Source organism: Stylophora pistillata, chromosome 6 (assembly GCF_964205215.1).
Source record: "Stylophora pistillata chromosome 6, jaStyPist1.2, whole genome shotgun sequence".
NCBI lineage: Eukaryota > Metazoa > Cnidaria > Anthozoa > Scleractinia > Pocilloporidae > Stylophora > Stylophora pistillata.
This window is the reverse complement of record NC_142524.1, coordinates 30,453,715-30,473,803: the sequence shown is the minus strand read 5'-3', so window position 1 is coordinate 30,473,803 and position 20,089 is coordinate 30,453,715. Positions and strand designations below refer to the sequence as shown.

Genomic DNA, 20,089 nt, shown 5'->3' with positions numbered 1-20,089 from the left:
GATGTCGGCACGAGTCAGGAATATTTAATATGTTTGTTATAAAGAGTTGCAATTATAATTGTCCTTTCGCGTGTTATTGAAGGTTCGTAGCTGACCAAGAGCTACCTTTAACGTCGCTACTGCCACATGTAATGACTAGAGTGTGCCAAAGTCGATCATCTTTGGGATGCCGATCTCAAGCAACAATCTCCTATTAAACATTCTTCAGCTTATCTCATTTGATACTGATTGTCACACACCACGGATGCTATTCTCATGTGGCCATTCAGCCGATAAGGGGGGATGATAAACACTATGGAGTTAAAAAAAACCCTTCAAGAGAACAAATTTATGGTTTTATATCGCTTAATTCTTCGGAAACGATGTGGTCTACTAATGATCTGTCGTATTTTAACATTGCACAGTGAAATCATGCCAGTAATGCACACGTCACTCCGCAATAGATAGCCCTCTGAATGCTCGCAGATGATCCAATTCACTAGGCTCCAAGGCTGAACGTGAATGCGGCCACAAGTGTCATGGATAAAGAACACAAGTTAGTAGAAATGGTTGTCCTAACGCGCAAAACAAATAATTTGAACTCCCCTTTTGTTCGCGATGTTTGGTCCATCATTTTTTTGCTTGATTCTCAGACCAAAGTAAAGAAAAGAGGTTCTTTTTCAGACTCAGAGATGACAAGGATATTCGTTCTCTCATAGAGCCACTGCTTTTCAAGGATTATTCTTGTCATCTTCTATTTTAAAATTATACAGACGAGCTGTCGTTAAATATTTCTCAGTGCTTAACATCAAGTTACCAATGCATGCTGTCTTAATTGTCCAGATATCGGTGGCATACTTGCTACTTGCTGACGGCCCTAAGAGAGCCTTAGGGCAGTTTCCTTCGTCGATTTATAAGTTCCGAGTTGTGCAGCTCAAACTACAGGCATAGAAAATGACCAGAATGATAAGCTTCAAGGGCAGCAGCCATCTCGAAGAAATACGTTCCCTACCGTTTGAGGGATCTGGTTCTTGAAGGTAGGCCTAAAACTTTGCAATGAAAATCACGGAAATTAAATTAAATCATCAACCTCTTTATTTATTGATTAATTTTTTTTTTTTTTTACCAGCTACACTAGGGGTATGTAATAAATCTCGTTTTATCAAAAAATATCTTTGTAGTCCAAAAAGTAATAATCGATAATCAACATGGTATCTAACTTTGTAATTTAGCTACATCGATCTGTGCTATTTTGACAAACTTGCATTTCCTATCAGCTCTTTAGCTCCTTTGGAGGTAATTCTTTATATCCTAGCCTCTTACTCCTGCAACACAGGAAAGTAAAATATTGCAGATTTTGTGGACTACATTCCCGCCAGCGAGACTAGTTTGAATGAATAATGACTGTAACTCAATTGCTACTGAGAGGGTATAGTCTTTGGATATTACTGCAGATATAAATCTGCGTACAACAGGTCCCTTGCCCATAAACAACTGCCACCAGCGAAAATGTAGCTTTGAACAATCGTAGGGGCCTATGTAAAGGAAATTTTAAAAAGGGCCGGGAGTCCGTCAGTCAGTCGGTATCAAGAAAACCTACTGAGGAGATGAACTCGTTAAACTAGAACAGTAATAATGAATAACCCACAGTGACTGTCAAGGATATGAAAAGTTGGTAGAATGTATGATAACGTGATAAATAATACTCACGTGTAGTTTATAAAACTGGTTTTCATGGGGTCAAGTTGGGTGAGTAGCCGGGCGGTTTGCTCTATTCCGAATTCAATACCAGCCTTCTATAAAAGAGAGGTTAAAGATTCCACTTTCAGGTAAAATAAGAGCTAGAGAATTACGAGAGCAATTTTACAGCATATTTAAGCACGGGGAAGTAGTAGAATTAAGATAAATCAAACAATTGCTCAAGGATAACCTCTGGTTCATCCTACAATCATTAAGAGCAGTCAAATCATCTCAAACGTCTTTCAACTTCGTAATAGGGAGCTTACGAATCTATGACTTCTTTCTCGACGACGACTTTATGTGACGTCATCGACTTCGTCTGCATTGATCTGGCGACATACCCTATTTTTCCGTAAAAACATCGAGCGATGTTAATTGATTGAGGTAAGCTTTGAAAACGTTGAAGATACGTTTTGGAAAGGGTTTAGAAGTCATAAACGGATAAGAGGGTTCAATATTATGAGCCATTATAACAATCGGAAAAGCCAATTAGCTCCTGTAGTTTCGTAAAGCGCTCAAAGTTTAAATGTTTGGTAAGTTATTGTTTCACGATCGAAGAAGCTTCTCATGAATGTTTTCTCATGAATGTTTTCCAGTTGTTTTACCACAGATGTACAAGCTGCAGCGGTACCTTACATTAATCACCTTTTCCCTGTGTGCTTACCCTCAGGCATTTGACAAAGTCTGTCCTTGTAATTCCGAACGTGCCATCTGAGTCAAACTGCTGACAGATTTCAAGCCATTGATCCTGATTGTTTGAGACAAAGGTTCTAACAACACTGAGAGGATCCTTGGCACCAGACCTTAGGTTTGCTATGATTCGAAAATCAGGTTTCACCTCGCGAACCTCCGCCAAAAGCAAATCGAACTCCTCATCGAGGTATATATCCTGAAAATACCCAAGAAATCGCGGTCTTCTTCAAACTATCCCCCACAATTGTGGATTTTTCTTTTCCACTATATTTCTAGAAACTACATTCTTTCCCATGAAAGGAACTTTTGTCATAAGCTGGGGTTAAGGTGAAATTAAAACTCTGTGAACAAAAATTTTTCTCAAGTAGAAATAAAAGACGCTCTCACCAAACTGAATCATCTATAATTGAGAGAGTGAATTCTTTGAAGAGAAAAAATCATAATTTGTGAGTTTATATAGTGTTACTTTCCGTGCTCAGTGGTGCGCAGTAAACAAACAATGCTTCGCTATAATGGCGAATGTAGTAGCATTTGACTTTTGTAATATTTGCTAATAAAACTTTAAACCTCGTGCACCTTAAAATGCAGCTCAGTCAAAGCGCTGTCAGAATAGTTTTTCGCAGCTGATATTATAGCCATGGCGCCCGGAACTCCGATGGGATTGCCACAAATCTGTAGGAAATAAATTGGGAAACAGAAATTTAATGAAAATGAGCCTTCCTGGTTTAGCAGTGCAGGTTGCTTATTTCGGTTGAATACTTCTTATCATAAAAAACTGGATCATTGGATAATGCAATTCAAGACTTTTTATTGGCTTAGTTATAGTGGTATATGAGCCAATATACCTATATATATATGCCTATAGCCCGAACACGGGTATGTCCACAGTTTTCTTCTGTTCAGCTCTACGACGAGCTCTTCTCTTTTCATAATCTTAGACCCTCTTAGAGTTGTATGCGTCACAGACTGCCATAGTGAGCCTCTTCCATTCGGCTCTGTTATTCACGGTTGAAAGCCACTGATCTAAGACGTGGCCACACTTCAATGCCCTTTTACAGGTGTCCTTGAAACGAAGCTTGGGTCAGCCTACTGGGCGAGAATCATGGGCCAACTCACAGTACAGGAGCTGCTTTACAGGCCTCTCATTGTCCATTCGACTAACGTGTCCTAACCAGCGCCGGCGAGTCCTTACCAACATCACCTCAATGTCTTCAACGTCCGCGCGTCGCAACACCTCTTCATTGCTGATGTAATCGTCCCATTTGATGTTTAAGAGAAAACGTAGATGACGCTGTTGTATTGTACGGAGCTGCCTGACTTCATGTTGATATAGAGTCCAAGTTTCACTATCATACATTAGAAGGGGTATTAGGCATTGGTTGTACACAGCAACTTTAGTTGGAGCTGTTAGATCATGCGAGTCGAATACTCTTTTACGTAGTCGACCAAAAATGCACATGACGTTGCTTGAATACGAGATGCAAGTTCCTCCTTCATAGAGCAGTCAGTGCTGACATACCTGCCGAAGTACTTGAAGCGGGTGACGAAAAACTCAGCTGTGTTACCAATAGACAGCTGAGTAACCGTGTTGATGCACGGGCCCATCCTCTTAGCAACGACATTGTAGGAGGTCAAAAGCGATTGCAGACCCTTTGGCGTGTCACGAAATAATAATAATAATAATAATAATAATAATAATAATAATAATGATATATCAATTTCTATAGCGCATTTCCATGTAAATGCTCTAATGCGCTTTACAACACTGTGCGGGGGAATTTTCCAGACTGCCGGCGGCAGTTTACAATTAATAAAGGGGAAATTTTACAGATGCCCCCTCTCCCCATTCCCAGTAAACAGGCCAGACCACATCACAGTAATCTCGTGATGTGGGTTCTTTAACGTTCCCTGCCGAAATTAACTCATTGATAGGTGCAGGAGATGGGACCTCCGGCTTCACGTCCTATCCGACAAGACGAAGCAATGTGAGTGAAGCGTCTTGCTTAAGGACACAACGTCAAGCCCCAGCCAGGACTTGAACCTGGGCCATCTGACCCAGAGTCCAGCGCACTGACCACTGGACTACTCACGCCTTACATAAAAGTAGTAATGTCGTCAGCATACTGAGCTTCTCTAATAAACTCTGTAAGAATTTTTGTTTTTGCTTCGAGTCTACGTGGGTAAAAAAGATCTCCATCATAACATAACCTGATCTGTACTCTGCAGGTGTGCTTGATTTTCTTGAAAGCGAGCCAGAGTAAGACTACTGTGTAGATGCCAAAGAGTGTTGGAGCTAGTTTGCACCCCTGCATAACCCCGCTATTGTATTCAAAGGATTGGGTCAGTTCACCATCAACTACAAGTCTGGCGTGTACCTCTGTATATAGCTTCTTGATGATTCTTATAAACTTTTTATTGGCTTAGCCGTTATGGTATATGAGCCAGTAGATTGTAGATTGTAGTATACTGGCTCATATACTATAACGGCTAAGCCAATAAAAAGTTTATAAGAATCTTATACAATCTACAAATATGGTAAGCGTACGCGTCAGCTTAAAATTAGAAGGGAGCTAAAAACTTTTATAAAATTTAATAATTTAATTTCACCTTTTTTATTAAAACAATTATTCCACTCGCGCTTGTTGGATATGAGATGATTATAGCCAACTCGGCGCTACGCGCCTCGTTGACTCTCTATCAACTCATATCCAACGCGCGCTCGTGGAATAATTGTTAAATATAATACTCTCGTCAATGTTTACAAATACTTTTGGGGTTCAAAGCCTGCATTTTACGCTACAAGGCAGATTTTAGACATCGACCATCAAGGAAGCATTTACAATGTAATGCGGAGAAGATAATATCAAAGTTTGCCAACAGTGACCAATGGGCATGATCTTCAAAACTCTGTGGAGGGTGAGGATTCGTTTCCATCAAGAAAGTTAAATGATTATGAACTGTAAGTCTACAGCGGTGCTGAAAAACCGCAACAGCGAAGTTTGATATAGGCTGGCGTTTCTGGAGTTACCAAAGACCTTTGTGGGTGTTCATTTATGGATGGAATTCGATGGACTTTTGATTTTCAAAGTATGCTATTTTTTTATGTCAAAAAGGAACGAAGAGGAAAAATATCTAAGTAATGCACGAGGCAATATGGAAGGTAAAGTTAAATAAAACAAGACAACAGAAAACGACCTGGAATTTTCAGAAATAAAGGAGTGAATTTAAGAAAATTTGTTATCTGCTGGGGCAGATCTAGGATTGGTTCTTCCAAACTCTCTATAATGTTTCACCCCATGCGTTTTCTGACGAAAGAGTTTGGTGGATACAAGAGATGTTTAAAATAGCTCAAAACAGAGATTGTATTCAAAGGTCTGAACAACCTGCAATTGGAGATCGCCTTTCCGAGGATCTGGATATCAAAGTTTCACGCGGGAGAGGCAGTCACCCGAGACACCACAAACCCACTCCAGATGTTTACTTGAATCCCCCTTCAGTAAATCTTGGATTCGCCCCAGATACGTATGTAGCTTATTTGAATTGAGGTGAATTACCTTTAATATCTCTACGGTGTTGTTTCCTTCCAGTCCTTTAGCAATACACAAAGCACCTTGGGTTGTAATTCGGTTATGACTAGTTAACGAAAATAGAAAAACTATCACAGAATGTACATGAAACAGATACAAATGACTAGGATAAATAGCGCTCGGTTTCTCTCAACTATTTTTTCCAGATGCGCCTTACTTAATACCTTTAAATTAATATTTTGAATAACACCTGAAATTTCACAATTATGAGTCTAAAATTCTGATCAAACCTGTCAAACAACGGCTACCCCAAGATATTTTTCAAATGAAAATAACACTTAAAAGTTGAAAAGATTCTGAAGCCTAGAGCTGCATTGCCAAACGATCCGTTTGGTCAAATCGAAATCTTTTAATTTTCCTACAGGAGGTTTACTAGAATCACTGGCTGTATTAGTTACATTCACCTGATGTTCAACTCAATCAGCGTATTATTCGCTCTTATTGCTTCACCCAAAGCGACAGCTCCGTCATTGGAAAAACCATTATACGATAAATTCAATGTTTTCAGGGTGCAATTCGTCTGAAAAAAAGGTCATAAAACTACCAGTGAGTGTAATATATTCATTTCCGTTCATGTTCTCGTCAGCGTTGTTTTCGCCAAAAAACTCGTTCTTACCCGTAGCCCTTTGGTGATTTCAGTGGCGCCTTTACGTCGAATGTGGTTCCAACTTAAGTCGAGGTATTCCATAGCGTCGTTAAAACCTAACAGAAGAAGGGGGTATATCAGCTCACCAGCCGGAATGTAAAATACTGCGGAATCATTATCATTGACGCGACTGAAAGTAGTGCTACTCCACCCTTGACGGGATGTCAGTCCCGGCATCGAAAGGGTAGCCCCCGTGTTTTGTCGGATTTCCCTCGACATTCAACTTTAAAGAAAAAAAAAAACTACTACCTAGTATATTTCCGAGAGAAATTTCTTTCTTGACACACACGAGATCATTTCCAAGGTAAGTACAATAACTAATAACGCTTGCAAAAGTCCCTTTATTTATGTTTTAATGTTTGCATGAAGCTAAGCTGTTGTTTTATCATTTATAAAAATAATTTTCCTGTGTAATTATGTAAACTGATGAGATTTAAGATTCTCCTTTAATTCAGACCTTATTAGATTTTGGACCGGGTTGCTTAGATTAGCTTAGCCGTGTGTGGGTTAGACTAGGGATAACTTTTGTTGAAAGAATGAAAATAAAAGAAAAAAGATAGTTGTTGTTGTTATAGCTTGCCGCGACTCGTTTACACTCTTGAGTGGATAACGGCTAGATCTGTGGGAGCTGAATGTGCAGATCCAAGAACACAACCAAGAGACCAAGCTAGAGAAAAGTAAATATGGAATAGCTGGGTAATTGTGTCTAAGTGCATACTTATTCCAAGACCCAGATTTTCTCCAGACTTCTCCGAGAACTTGTTGTGGCTCAGGTTCATCCAGGTGACCTTGTCGTTTCCCTGGGATGAAAACGATGATGGAATTAAGACTGATGGTTCAATAAATGGCGAAAATAAAGCCCGACCACTGCTGTGCTTTTCAGTGGTAGGTTTTACATCATTTTCTTTGAATAAATGATTGAAGAGTGTTTAACCTACCTTGAACGCGTCGAGCAAATAAACAGTATCCTTGTCACTAAAACCGTTATCTGATAGATCAATTTTGAGCAAGCTGACGTTATTCTGTAGCATATCACACATCGACATGCAGCCATAAGAACCAAGCTTGTTTGAAGATACATCCTTTGATTTGACATAAATGAATAGACACATCAATCTATTGTTTGATCATTTAGCCAATCAATCATTCATAAGTCCCTCAATTAGTCAGTCAATCAATCAATCAGCTGATGGATTATATGAACAGACCCATAGAAAGAGTTGAGGGTTAGTATATTTAGCAATCAATCAACCAATTAATCCGTTAATTAAGAACATTCCTTACGGCAGGTCTGGGTTCTAGCTCAGCGCTTTGCAGGGACAGCTGAACAAACACGCAGGCTATGTAAAAGCTAGGCTTACCACGGTCAAGAGGTCTTGTTGCTCAGCCTTTTGTAAAAATAGCTTTCATACGGGCAACGCAAACGGTGAACCAGTCAAGTTTTATCTTAAGCCCCGGGACCCTGAAATACAAGCTGCTTACACCAGAATTCTTTGGACTTCTGGAAGAAACTGGCATTCTGGTCATAATGATTTTTTTGCAGAACATTGGAGCCGTGAATGCAGAAATACATGTACTGATTTTCCTGACATCCCTGTTCCAGCCTCCCAATCAGTGATATTGGAAAATAAATGCGAAAAGTTGAAAGTTCATCAAAAGAGAAAATCATCAGAGATTGACAAGGGAAAAGTAGATAAGCTTGAAAGGAAAAAAGAAAGGAATGAAAAAGACGCACTGTTTGGCTGAAGAAACGGATTTAACTTTTTAGTTCGATAACATGAGCTGGGCCGATATCCTCATTACTCGGCCTCCCTACTTACCAGTTCTGTGATGTAGCAGTTTTCTTTGAGCATTGCTGCGATAGCTGCGCCGCCTTCTCCCTCTAAGAAGTTTTCATGGAGGTCTAAACTGGCCAAGGTTGTGTTGAGCTACATAGAACAAACAGGCATGGAATGATTAGAAGTTACAATCGATATTGCGGCGATAAGTACCCTTGGGGTTGCAGGTAATCTACTCGCTCAGAATTTAAACTGAAATTTACTTGAAAGCAACAAAAGGGGTACTATTAAGATCTGTACGTCCTTAATTTTTAAATGAAACTCACTGCAAAACTGAAACATTCTGTACGAAACGAGGATTGCTCAGGGGGAAGGGGAAGGAGGGCGAGTTGAAAAGTGACTCCTCTTTTGGGCAGTGAAACTTGAATTTGTCTGCGAAAGATTGTTTTCTACAAGAGAGGGCAAATATCATGTATCCTATAGATTCCCTACTCATCGTAATCTAAGAGCGTTTTGGAAACGCTGCATAAAGAAGGACTGTTATTCCGGCGACGAGAGACCGAAAGGTTTTAGATAAGAAGAAAATGGAGAGTTTTGGAAAGAAAAACGCGCAAGAGTAAGGTACGTCTGATACTTTACCTCTAGAGCGGCGGCAAGGGCCTGTCCTCCTTTGGCCCCCAACAAACGATGCCTAAAATTTAGCTGTTTCTCCTGAATATTTCTCAGGAAGAAGGAAACGGGTGTTATATCCAAGAACTTACAGGCAGCGAGGTAGATCTTCCTGCCCGTGGCATCGAACTTCTCTGATTTTTCTGCAACATTTCAACAATACGTAGACTGTTAACTTCAAGAACACCGGCCAGAGGTCGATAGATATCAACACTGCTGGCCATTATGGTGTTCTTTGTCGAGAGAAATGCAATTTCGAACTATGATACGGAGATGATGTCTCACCATAGAGCGTTAAGGTATTAAATTCAGTGGCTGACGACCGCCAAGGAACCGAAATGAAAATTGACCGGGGCTTCTCCAGAAATGCTTACGTTCAAAAATCAAAACATAATTACTTGCCGTTCAAGGTCTGATTTCTCTTAGAGAGTGAGTTTTTATGCAGACTGTGTGAACGAAATATTTGTCTCCCTTTTTTTGGTATCGTTTTTTAACGGAAGGCTCGGTTACCAAATAATAATCATATCAAATACTCTTTCTTTTCAATTTCGTGTTTTTATTTTCATTTATTTTTTCGTCCAAGGCGATTTTAGGAAGAGAAAATAGGCTGAAAGAAAGGGCATATGTTTACATTAAAAATAAAGAAAAAATTTTTTACAAAAACGCAATTATAACTTTACAGATGGATAACTATTTCATTCTAAATAAAACCATTTACGAAGAATTTCTAAACCAGATCATTAAAAAACACTGAAAAATATTTTTTGCTTGTCCCGAATGTTTCATTATGCAAATTTGCCTTAGATTGGAGATTTTGCAAAAAAGTACAAATTTGAGAGGATTTTTTTTAACGAATCCTTAAATTAGGCGCAAAACTAAATTTGCGATTAGTTTGGCATTTTTCCCTCATATTTTTTCGATTTCTCTTGATATTTGCCACCGTCAACGTAATTTCGCTTTAAAATAATTTTGTGTGTATACCTTGTATTTTCCCTTTCAAACATGTTAATTTGAAACGAGTGATGAGGAAATTGTAACTGACTGAAGATAGGCAAATTATTTCTTAAGCGCGTTTATAATCTTTCTCCCAATCATGAACTACCTTATTCAAAATTCAAATTGTGTTTAATCTTATGTGTTTTTTTCTCAAAACATACGGAACTTTTTATGCTCATGCGGCAAATGACGTTTTTGCTTTTCCATTTCTTATCAAAAGCGACCTTCCCTAATTTCTGCTTTATGCAAATCAAACCCTTAACGGTCATTTAACATTAATTTAAAATATTCAAAACTCGTCATAAAAAGCTAAGAGAATGAAAACTGAAAACAAACCTTAAATAATATCACTTCTCCCAAATCAAAAATAGTAAACAGACAAATTGTTTACGTGTGAGCCGTCATTTAAATAAGGGAACTTATCATTAAAGAGCACAGCCGATAAGAAATTCGTCTTCTTATCAAAATGTTGATTTTTTCCCGGTTACCTTCCGTCTCGAGGTCTGTGTCGTAGTCACTGTCACAGGAAGCCATATCTGAGGCTTGCGAATCCATTTGCTCCCTTTCTGTTCCCATGAAAGTTCCGTGTTTTATGAAAAATCCACTGTTGCCTTCGCTCGCTTCAACCGCCTCTACATCTTCGTTTTCTTCTGTTAACACATCGCCCTGAATCAAAAAAGCAGCGATACTCAAGGATTTTAGTTGATAAAATTTTCCACTCAAAATTCGCAAAATTCGATTCCATTTAGGTTAACCTTGATGCTAAATTGATCGCTATCTTTCAAACTGTCAGTTGGAGACTCAGAAATTGCTCTTAATCCAGCTGCCGACATTTTTTTCACGTATACTTTTGTTGTTCTTTTGTCTTCGTGTCTCCTGGACAGTTGCGCTGTTCAAACTTCCAACATCTGCGCTGAACAGTAGGGTTTCTATGGAAACGGAAAATCTCCAATCATGACGATGCTCGGTTACCGCGCGTGAAAAAGCGCGCGCTCAATTTGGTGCCAAATTAAAGCCTCGAGCATATAGCCAGTCCTCTTTAATTATAAGAAATGTCGAGATAAACATATAGCAGAACGTATCTTTTTGTTTTACCATCCTTTTCCAAATTTGGTTTCTTTTGATGATCAAGATCAATAGAGGAAGTAAATAAAGAACCACTTTTTTCAATAAATGTTCTCAATTCTAAAGACAGTTTTCGAGATTTTTTTTTATGACAACAAAATGTTTTCTAGTTATTTGTTAATCACGTCACATGGCAAGTCGATACCCATCATATTTCAGTGAATGACCGCCCAAGGGTATTAGATGCACGAGACTGTAATGAAACTAATCCAGTTTTTTTTTTTAATTTATTTACGTGGTTGTTTTTATTGGATCTTCATCACCTCGTATTTATTTCCATTTTGTTGCAATGTTTATGTATGTCAGATAACTAAAGTTGTCTTTTGCTGAAAGTTTATTTCCTTATTTCAAAAGTAACTAGCGACACAGGCTTTGTTTTACCTCTATAAAGCCAAAAAAAGAATAGTTCTGATATTGCTCAGTATTACTTCAGCGGATCATAGAAAAAGTTAAATGAATGGAACTCTGGCAGAATAATACATGCAAAAAAGCGTAATTCCTTTGATACTGAGTCACGAAAAGTCATTTTAATTTCATTCTCTGCCAATATGGTATCAAGAATGTTCATTTAGAGAGACCGAAGATAACCAGACTCCTCCAAAGTTTACAGAACACGATTGTTAATCGTAAACTTAAGGTTCTCCAGCATTTTGTTAGAGCTCTTCGACATAGCTTCGTGCGTAAGTTCACATCGTCAGAATGCGCACATCTTCTGACTTGTTATTACCACACTTCCTTCGAATTGGTGACATCTAGTGGACCACAGGAGAATGTACTCAGAACGCCCTGTTTGCTTATACTCTTGGTGCTGAAATGGAAGAAAATGTCCATGAGCACCAGCTTAACAAAATATTTTTCCTGTGCACTAACAGATAACTTCTCAAACATTTCAGAGTAAAAAATCCCCTTCAAATTTGCCAGGGGCAGAGCTCCCAAGTTACGAGTGTCGTAAGACTTTCAACCTTTAGCGTTCCATAAAAGACATATTAAGATGTTATTAAAGGATTCTATGGTACAAATGTTACCTCCATATGCATCAGGCATTCTTTCAATTGTGTACCTAAAATTAAACAAATTAGATTAAATCTTCTTATTAGAAGACCTGTGACACTAAACTCTCCATGTACTGCACACACACTGTCCATTGATATTGTATCTTGATTCACCCTCCCATGTTCAAAAACTTACATGTGCATGTTGGTGTTAAGATAAAACAACACATATAAACAGGCACAATGTGCACAAGATGTCCAAATGAGCATGATGCAGCACATTCATCTTGCAACTGCAAAGCTGTAAGCCCATACACTATCTCTCTCTCTCTCTCCTATAGATGTGTATATAGTTAGGTATGTACCAAGTAAAAATTACATAAAATGAACTTTTAAAAAAACAATTTGACATACTTGTGCTGAGAAATGTACATAATGGGGACACCTGGAACCTTGCGTATCCTTCTTTTCAGATCTCTGTCACATGTGGCCACAATATAACACTTGTGCTAATAATTTAATAATAATTTTATTATTTGTATAGTACAAAATCCATTAGATTGTGCTGAAAATATTGATATAACTGAGTGGTCAATTTACACTGTATCCTCAAGCAAATTTAAAGTTATAGTATAATCAAGTCTGTCCTCAAGAATCCTTCCCCACCATTAATCATACCATGTTTAAAAAGGTACTTAAATACATGTACAGATAGAGATTGACAGAAATTGAGTGCAGTTATTCAGTTAAAAGCATAATATTGAAATGAAGGGGCTTGAAATTAAGCCCCTTTCACTTCTATAAGTGATCAAAAAGGAATACAACTGTCTCTATATATTTTTATGAGAAAGGTGTTGAGGAGAAAGAATCAACAAAGTATCAGAATGAAAACTTCAAGAAGATCATTTAAAACTTGGAGGAGAAAAGGTCACATCATAATAAAAACATGTACCCTGTAAATGCAATTAAGAACCATTAGACCTACTCCATTATCAGGCAGCTGGCTGATTAATCATGCAAATACATGTTGAGTATGTACATGTTAACTTAAAAATGATTGTTCGTCATGGTAATTCAGTGATGCATAGGGAATCATTCTATTCATAACCCAGTGCAAATCATCATTATTACCATTATTTGATGCCCTGAGATGATCAGGTTTTTACCGCAAGAAGTAACAATAGAAGACCAGAAATTACATTTGCATACACAATACAGCCTTGAAAAGAAAAAAAGAATTTAAGAGATGTTAAGAAATACAAAAATGGAATAATTAATTTTACCTGTTGTATTCTGTTAACTATACAGTCATCTGCATAAGTTCCCTTGTGCATGCAAGGAAGGCGTTCAAAACGAGGATCCTTAGCCATTCTGAGGAAAACAAAAAAGTCATTTTTTTTCCTTTAGTTGCCTTAATAAAAGTGCAAAATAAACTTCTCATACTGTTATTACCATGGTAGTAGTATGCATACATGTGCATACTACATACCTTATCTATTAATTTTTTCCTTTGAAACCTTTGGCATCTTCACGCAACATACGATAACTTTCATACATTTTCTTTTTTCTTCCAGGAGTTGTTATTACTTTGGAATGCTGGTGAGTTACAGAGAGAATGCAACTGTCTGTACGAGATGACTAATTGATGGGCAATCCCCCCTTTTTGGCAGTCTGTTACACAAGGGAAAAAAAATCAACCCCAAAAAATATGTTCATGCACCTTGTGGGACCATTTTTTGTGTGCCTCACTCCCACTAGTCTCCTTCGCAGCCGTCTTTAGGCTCATCACGCAACACTCCTCGCCACATCATGTTTGTGGGGAGGAGCGTTGCGTGACAAGCCTAAAAACAGCTGCGAAGGAGACTACACTCTCACAGTTCTCCACAGCCAGCTAATATCAATTTTCTTGTCTTCCGCTAAGTTTCTTTTTTTACTTCTGAGTTTTTCAAATTGGGGAGATTGCTCATAGACTCTGAAACAACAAATATAGATGTCAGATAACTTCACCTGAGTGCCACTCTGTACTTAGGACCCAGTTTTTCTAACTCTGCCATCACACAGTCAGTAATGCATGGAACACCTACCGAAAATTTTAAAAATATTTCATCTAGATCATAACATTCCAATATGCTGTCAGATAACATGTACCAAGGTATATAGGTATGAGATACAATAAATATATGAAGATCATATATTTTGAACTGCGGTATTAGATGCGTATGACGCACGATCCTCGCAGTAGATAGTGCTATTTAAACAATAGCGAAAATCAGACCTGAAAAAAATCAGGCCTGTACGGGACTTGAACCACTGACCTCTGCGATACTAGTGCAGCGCTCTACCAATTGAGCTAACAAGCCAACTGGGAGCAGGCCGTTGAGTTGATTCGTAATAAACCTGTGAAAGTGATAAATGAGATACAATAAATATATGAAAATCATATATTTTGAACTGCGGTATTAGATACGTATGATGCACGATCCTCGCAGTATGATCTTCATATATTTATTGTATCTCATTCATCACTTTCACGGGTTTATTACGAATCAACTCAACGGCCTGCTTCTAGTTGGCTTGTTAGCTCAATTGGTAGAGCGCTGCACTAGTATCGCAGAGGTCAGTGGTTCGAGTCCCGTACAGGCCTGATTTTTTTCAGGTCTGATTTTTGCTATTGCTTAAATAGCGCAATCTACTGCGAGGATCGTGCATCATATATAGGTATATATAACTGGTGGATATACATGTGCAGTGCTCTTCTCTGACATAATTGGACATGTATGATAAGAGGGCATACTGAGTATCGAAAAGGAAAATAAGATATACTGTAAATGTATGATGTTCAAGTACGTCAATCAATTCAGTTATGCAAAGGAATCATGAACTCATAACCCAGTGCAAATCATCATCATTGTCCTCATACAATGTGGAGTCAAACACATCTTTTCTAAATTCATCCTATAGTATGGAATCCCATTTATTCCCACACCTCCAGCCTGCAACCCTTCTGTTTCACACAAGTAGTTTCCAAAATTGGCAGAATTCTTCTTTAACTACCAAAATCAAACAATGATGAAAATTTAAATGCAAATCAGCAAAGCTGTATTAGCAACTCTAGATTGTCTTCTCACACTCAGCACTTGCTGTGACACCTTACAAAAAAAGATGAAATCTTTACTGAAAGCTAGAGGCTCTATGCTGCTAATAATAAAATCAATAGGAAAAGGAACCAAATATAGCAGTGGCTAGCTACCCATACTTTTCATTTTCAACCCTTTTAGACTGACACTAGAAGTTGATGGACCAAAGTAGCCCTCACCAACAGCATTCTTGATTCATATTTTTTCTTTTGCCATCCAGAGTAGAGGGGCTGTGGTGAATTTTTTTCCCATGGACATGAAGAGGATGTTACTTTTTTACTGTTCCCACTCAAGGAATGGTGGAACTGTTGACTTACATTTTGCATAAAGACAATCCATCATGGACTTCACAATCTCCAGTTTATTCTTAATGGAGAAGTTTATGAAATTAGTGTCGACCAGAATGTAATATGGAGGCCCAAGTTGGGTGTTGTATTGAAAGAACAAGGCAGATGACGATTGTTCTCTGTCAGAGAAAGGATGGAAAAGGTTATTGTAATGGCATTCTATTATGCAATTAATTGATCAGGCTAATTGTCCATGAAATGACATACATGATGGTTTAGGTGTACAGTATGCGAAGATTTGTTCAAGGAAGAGCCTGAATTTTTTATTTCTTCAAATCGTAAGGTGATAGGCAGCAGTGAGTCGCATTATGCGACTCACACAATCACACCACACAACCAACAGCTGTTTGAAATATGAAGACTTTGATGATAACTTCCAGATGTCTCTAAAAATCAGTTTTTATCACATACCACAGCCTCTCGCTGGACTTCAATCCTACAGGTGAGCACATTTTGTGACTGAAGGTTACTCACGGGTCCAGAACAACCATTTACTTCACATAACTACTTACACGTGGCGAGTTTGTTCGTTTTCTTCCTTCTTCTTTTTCGCTATTTCTTTTTCTTGATTCTCCTTTCTGTGACAAAAAGCATATGAAATCCCAGTTAGTAATCAATAAATACTCACTTGTTAGCAAGGAAATCATCCCATCAAACGAAGTTGAAACACATTATGGTGTAGATGGCTACATTCTCATGTCCTTCGGTGAAATCAAACGTTTCACTGCAGCAAACTTCTTCGTCTTCTTCGTTTTACCCTGATGGAAAAGAAATCATGTCAGAAAAGAAAAATTTCAAGAATTTATGTAAAAAAACAAAGATCCACGCCACGAACACAGCTTTCTTTACCATGTTGAGATGAAGGAAAAAGTTTCTGCTCAAAGTGGCTTCGAAACGTCCGCGCGGCTTGCTTTTTGGTAGTCCTGGGTCTAATAAGCTAGCCCGCTGGTCAAACTGCAAGGAACGCCTGGATGATTCGAACGTCCAGAACGTCCATGGATTTTTTGTAATTGCACAGGCAGTGTAGAATAATGTGCAATAATGTAGCTATATAAATACAACAACTATATCAGCTATTAACAGAACTCATTCTTGTATCGACATGGCCTCAAAGCGAGCAGGTAGAGTGATTTTTGACCACAAGGCATGGCTTTCAGAATTCCAATCGTCCAAAAATTGTAGAGAACTAAGATCGGAAATAATGCTACAAACCATCGAAGCGTGTAAAAACTTCAAGTATTCTCTAGAAGACGACTCCGAGGTCATTTTTGCCGATCACGCAAGTGTCTCAAAGGATGCACGAAAAACTGCGCTTTACATTGATGAAGAACCTCCAGAAAGAAGTGAAAAGGGGGATGAAGATAGATGTTTTAAAACTGAGGTTATAGTGGTCAATGCAGATTGTCTCGAGGAAGCCATCCGCTTGAAGAATAAGGGATTCAATCCAGCTGTCCTGAACATGGCTTCTCCAAAAAGGCCAGGTGAGTGGAAAAATTACCAGGTCCTTTGGTAGCTATGTCTAAGATACAGCCCTTGAAATATCACTGAATTTATAACTGATTACCGCTGTACTCCCAATTTTGAACCAGTTGGATACAAACTCTGATTGCAATGTATGTCAGGATCCTTTGTTATAAACTAATTGCGATTTTGGGTCGGCAATACCACGTTATATTGACGGCTAGTTGGAGAAAATATATTCATGGAGTTGGGAAGCGACGGAGCCCAATACGGAATATATTTTCTCCCAACTAGCCATCAATATAATGTGGTATTGCCGTCTCAAAATTGCAATTAGTTTTGTATTGTGATCCATCATTTATAAGGATAAATGAAACTGTAAAATTATCAACCCTTGCCTGATCGAATTATTAGTTCTTTCTACCTGCGAAACATATCCATGGTAACACTAATTTTGCATGCAAATATCTTTGTCGTGGGTAATTTGAAAATCCGCACAAGTGTATAGTCTTTGTAACCATAAAATGAGTTGATTGAAACCGAAAAGTGTTGAAAATTACATAGGAATGGAGTCCAAATAACCATTTGGTGATGAAATACCAAATTTCACAGGCCCGCAAAAGTGAGACGGCAATACCGCGAAATATTGATGCCTCGTGCATAGCCAAAACTATAAGAAGATCGCGATACTAGAGATTATTACACGACTCGGGCAGTCAGAGGGCCGATAACTAAAATCAACCAATCAAAATGCTCTATTGCCGGTCAATGTTCTCTCAGTATTGGACCAGGCACTGTCCGGAATGGTCCCGAATGATGCTGCACTTGTGTCCCTTTGAACTTCAATCGTATAATAAATCTCTTATTAACCAAGCTTGCTCGGGACTGTACTGGGAGAATATTGGCCCTCGGTATTTTTTGTACGGACCAAGCACAGCTCGGTCCGTACTGTCAAGACCTCGGGCCAGGATTCTCCCAGTATGGCCCTTGCGCTTGGTTAATAAGATATATGTATTATTGGGAATAACATTAAGCTACATATAGGGAATGCCAAATAGGGAAGGGGGTCTTGTCAGTGATGTAGGGTGTGATAGAAACAAGAGTGTTATTCTAAACATTAATAGAACTCTTCAGATGTGATGTGTCAACATAGTTAGTAATTTTGTGACTGATGTAGATGCATCACCAGATTTAGATGGCTTTTCTTATTGTCTGTTTGTTTTCATTTCAAGGGGGAGGTTACTTAACAGGAGCGGGTGCTCAGGAGGAGAACTTGTTCCGTCGTACAAATTATGTGCAACACTTAGCAGACCCAGATAAAGAATTTGATCCCAAAAGAAAATGGAAATACAGAATTCCAGAGTTTTCATGCATCTACTCAAAAAATGTTTTCATCATAAGAGCATCTGAAGCTGAAGGATATATGTTTCTCGCCCACCCTGTCCCAATGTCCTTTTTAGCCCTACCCGCTTATCCTAATCCTGCTCTTACAAAAGACAAGAAGACACTCATTCCAGTGATTGCTGAGAACACAAAACGGAAGATACGTTGCATGTTGTCTGCTGGTCTGTATTATGGTCATGACTCGCTGGTTCTCTCAGCACTTGGCTGTGGAGCATTTAGAAATCCCGCACGTCACATGGCCCAGCTCTTTAAGGAAGTATTGTCTGAAGGGGAATTTGCCAATAGATACAAGCACATTTCTTTTGCCATCCTCGATGATCATAATGCCAGGGGGGAGGGGAATTTCAAGCCCTTTCTTGAGGTATTTGCTGACTGGACATAAAAGTTATTAATTTAGAAGATCAAGTCTTAATAAAAACCATGACGTTTTGTTGAAGACTATTATTGGGAATAATATTAAAGTGCCTATAACCGCAAAAATTTTTTTTGGCCATATTAAATCTCTCTATTGCACTGAGCAAAATGCCGTAAAAATTTTTGTGTTTGGTTAAAACCGTGATTTTTTATGAATTTTCAAAGTCAGGTTTATTTTTGGAACGACCAAGTGAACCAGAGACTGGGGCTAGTGACATCATTCCAGGCCATTGGCAGTGGCGCTTCGATCCAATCTCAGTCAATATTATACATTCCCAACAAGATGAAACCTTTGCTAAAGCCTGATCTGGTAAATTTTTCTCACCTTTCTCTTACTTCGCTCGCTTTCAGCTGATTTCGTATCCTCAACATTCCATGCGTGAACAGTCGGAAAGACGAAAATTCCAACTCCATCTTTTCGCAACCTTCGGTGCATAGTCTCTCTAGTCAGAGCAGAAAACATGACTGAATGGTCTTCTTCTCGGAAGTGGTTGTAACACACGGCCGAGTATTTTGTGGGCTTCCAATGTGCATGCTTCAATTTCAAAAAGTCAACCCACGTCTTTCTTTTCTTTTTTTTTTTCTGGGTCATCTGCCCCATAAATGCTATTCTTTTTTCTTTGTTGGGAGTGTTACTACACCCAAAAACAACGCACTTATCAGGCATATCTGTCAAGATACTTCATCCAGTCCTTGAAGGAAACTCATTGGAAAGCCTGGAATGACGTCACAAACTGTGCTCGACCCAGACCCATCTTGATGATTCCATGCCTCAGTCGTGTTTGAAAAAATGTGATTTTCCACAACTTTGAAAATTCATAAAAAATCGCGGTTTTAACCAAACACAAAAATTTTTGTGGCATTTTGCTCAGTGCAATAGAGAGATTTAATATGGCTAAAAAACATTTTTTGGGGTTATTGGCACTTTAGCCTTGATTTAATTGAAGGTTCAAGGTAAAAGTTTTGTAGGTTATGTTAAAGCTGTAATACAGTACTATCAGTTTTGCAAGTTTTGGATTACAAGTTCTCGGCCCAGAAACTTGGCTTGAAATCTCAAATTTGCCGATATCATCCAAATTCATTTTTTATTCTTTAAACATAATGAGGGCAGAATTTTATGA

General features: G+C 38.5%; 3 protein-coding genes across 6 annotated transcripts; 1 reads left to right on the top strand and 2 right to left on the bottom strand.

Moving 5' to 3' along the window:
• Positions 1-2: 2 nt before the first annotated feature.
• On the bottom strand, positions 3-11,257 carry LOC111339254 (uncharacterized). Of its 4 annotated transcripts, none has more exons than XM_022945870.2 (13): positions 10,844-11,235; positions 10,577-10,754; positions 9,063-9,235; positions 8,466-8,573; positions 7,584-7,727; positions 7,364-7,445; positions 6,616-6,701; positions 6,404-6,519; positions 5,967-6,045; positions 2,989-3,084; positions 2,384-2,608; positions 1,690-1,775; positions 3-1,028 (listed from the first exon to the last, which is right to left on the bottom strand). In XM_022945870.2, the coding sequence occupies exons 1-13, from the start codon at positions 10,919-10,921 to the stop codon at positions 953-955; spliced, it is 1,527 nt and encodes a 508-aa protein (XP_022801605.2). In that variant the 5' UTR covers positions 10,922-11,235; the 3' UTR covers positions 3-952. The 4 variants fall into 4 exon arrangements, with proteins under 4 accessions (XP_022801605.2, XP_022801606.2, XP_022801607.2 ...); XM_022945871.2 differs by having other exon boundaries at positions 3-1,304; positions 10,844-11,234; XM_022945872.2 differs by lacking the exon at positions 7,584-7,727 and having other exon boundaries at positions 10,844-11,241.
• A 272-nt stretch (positions 11,258-11,529) lies between these two features.
• Positions 11,530-16,628, bottom strand: LOC111339246 (rRNA-processing protein FCF1 homolog). The gene is made up of 9 exons (XM_088762364.1): positions 16,539-16,628; positions 16,380-16,447; positions 16,202-16,267; positions 15,660-15,808; positions 14,213-14,285; positions 13,489-13,576; positions 12,620-12,714; positions 12,239-12,273; positions 11,530-12,021 (listed from the first exon to the last, which is right to left on the bottom strand). Exons 1-9 carry the CDS (start codon positions 16,539-16,541, stop codon positions 12,008-12,010), a joined length of 591 nt encoding a protein of 196 aa, XP_088618490.1. The 5' UTR covers positions 16,542-16,628; the 3' UTR covers positions 11,530-12,007.
• A 27-nt stretch (positions 16,629-16,655) lies between these two features.
• LOC111339256 (uncharacterized) lies at positions 16,656-18,990 on the top strand. The gene is made up of 2 exons (XM_088762360.1): positions 16,656-17,170; positions 18,383-18,990. Exons 1-2 carry the CDS (start codon positions 16,792-16,794, stop codon positions 18,934-18,936), a joined length of 933 nt encoding a protein of 310 aa, XP_088618486.1. The 5' UTR covers positions 16,656-16,791; the 3' UTR covers positions 18,937-18,990.
• Positions 18,991-20,089: the final 1,099 nt, after the last annotated feature.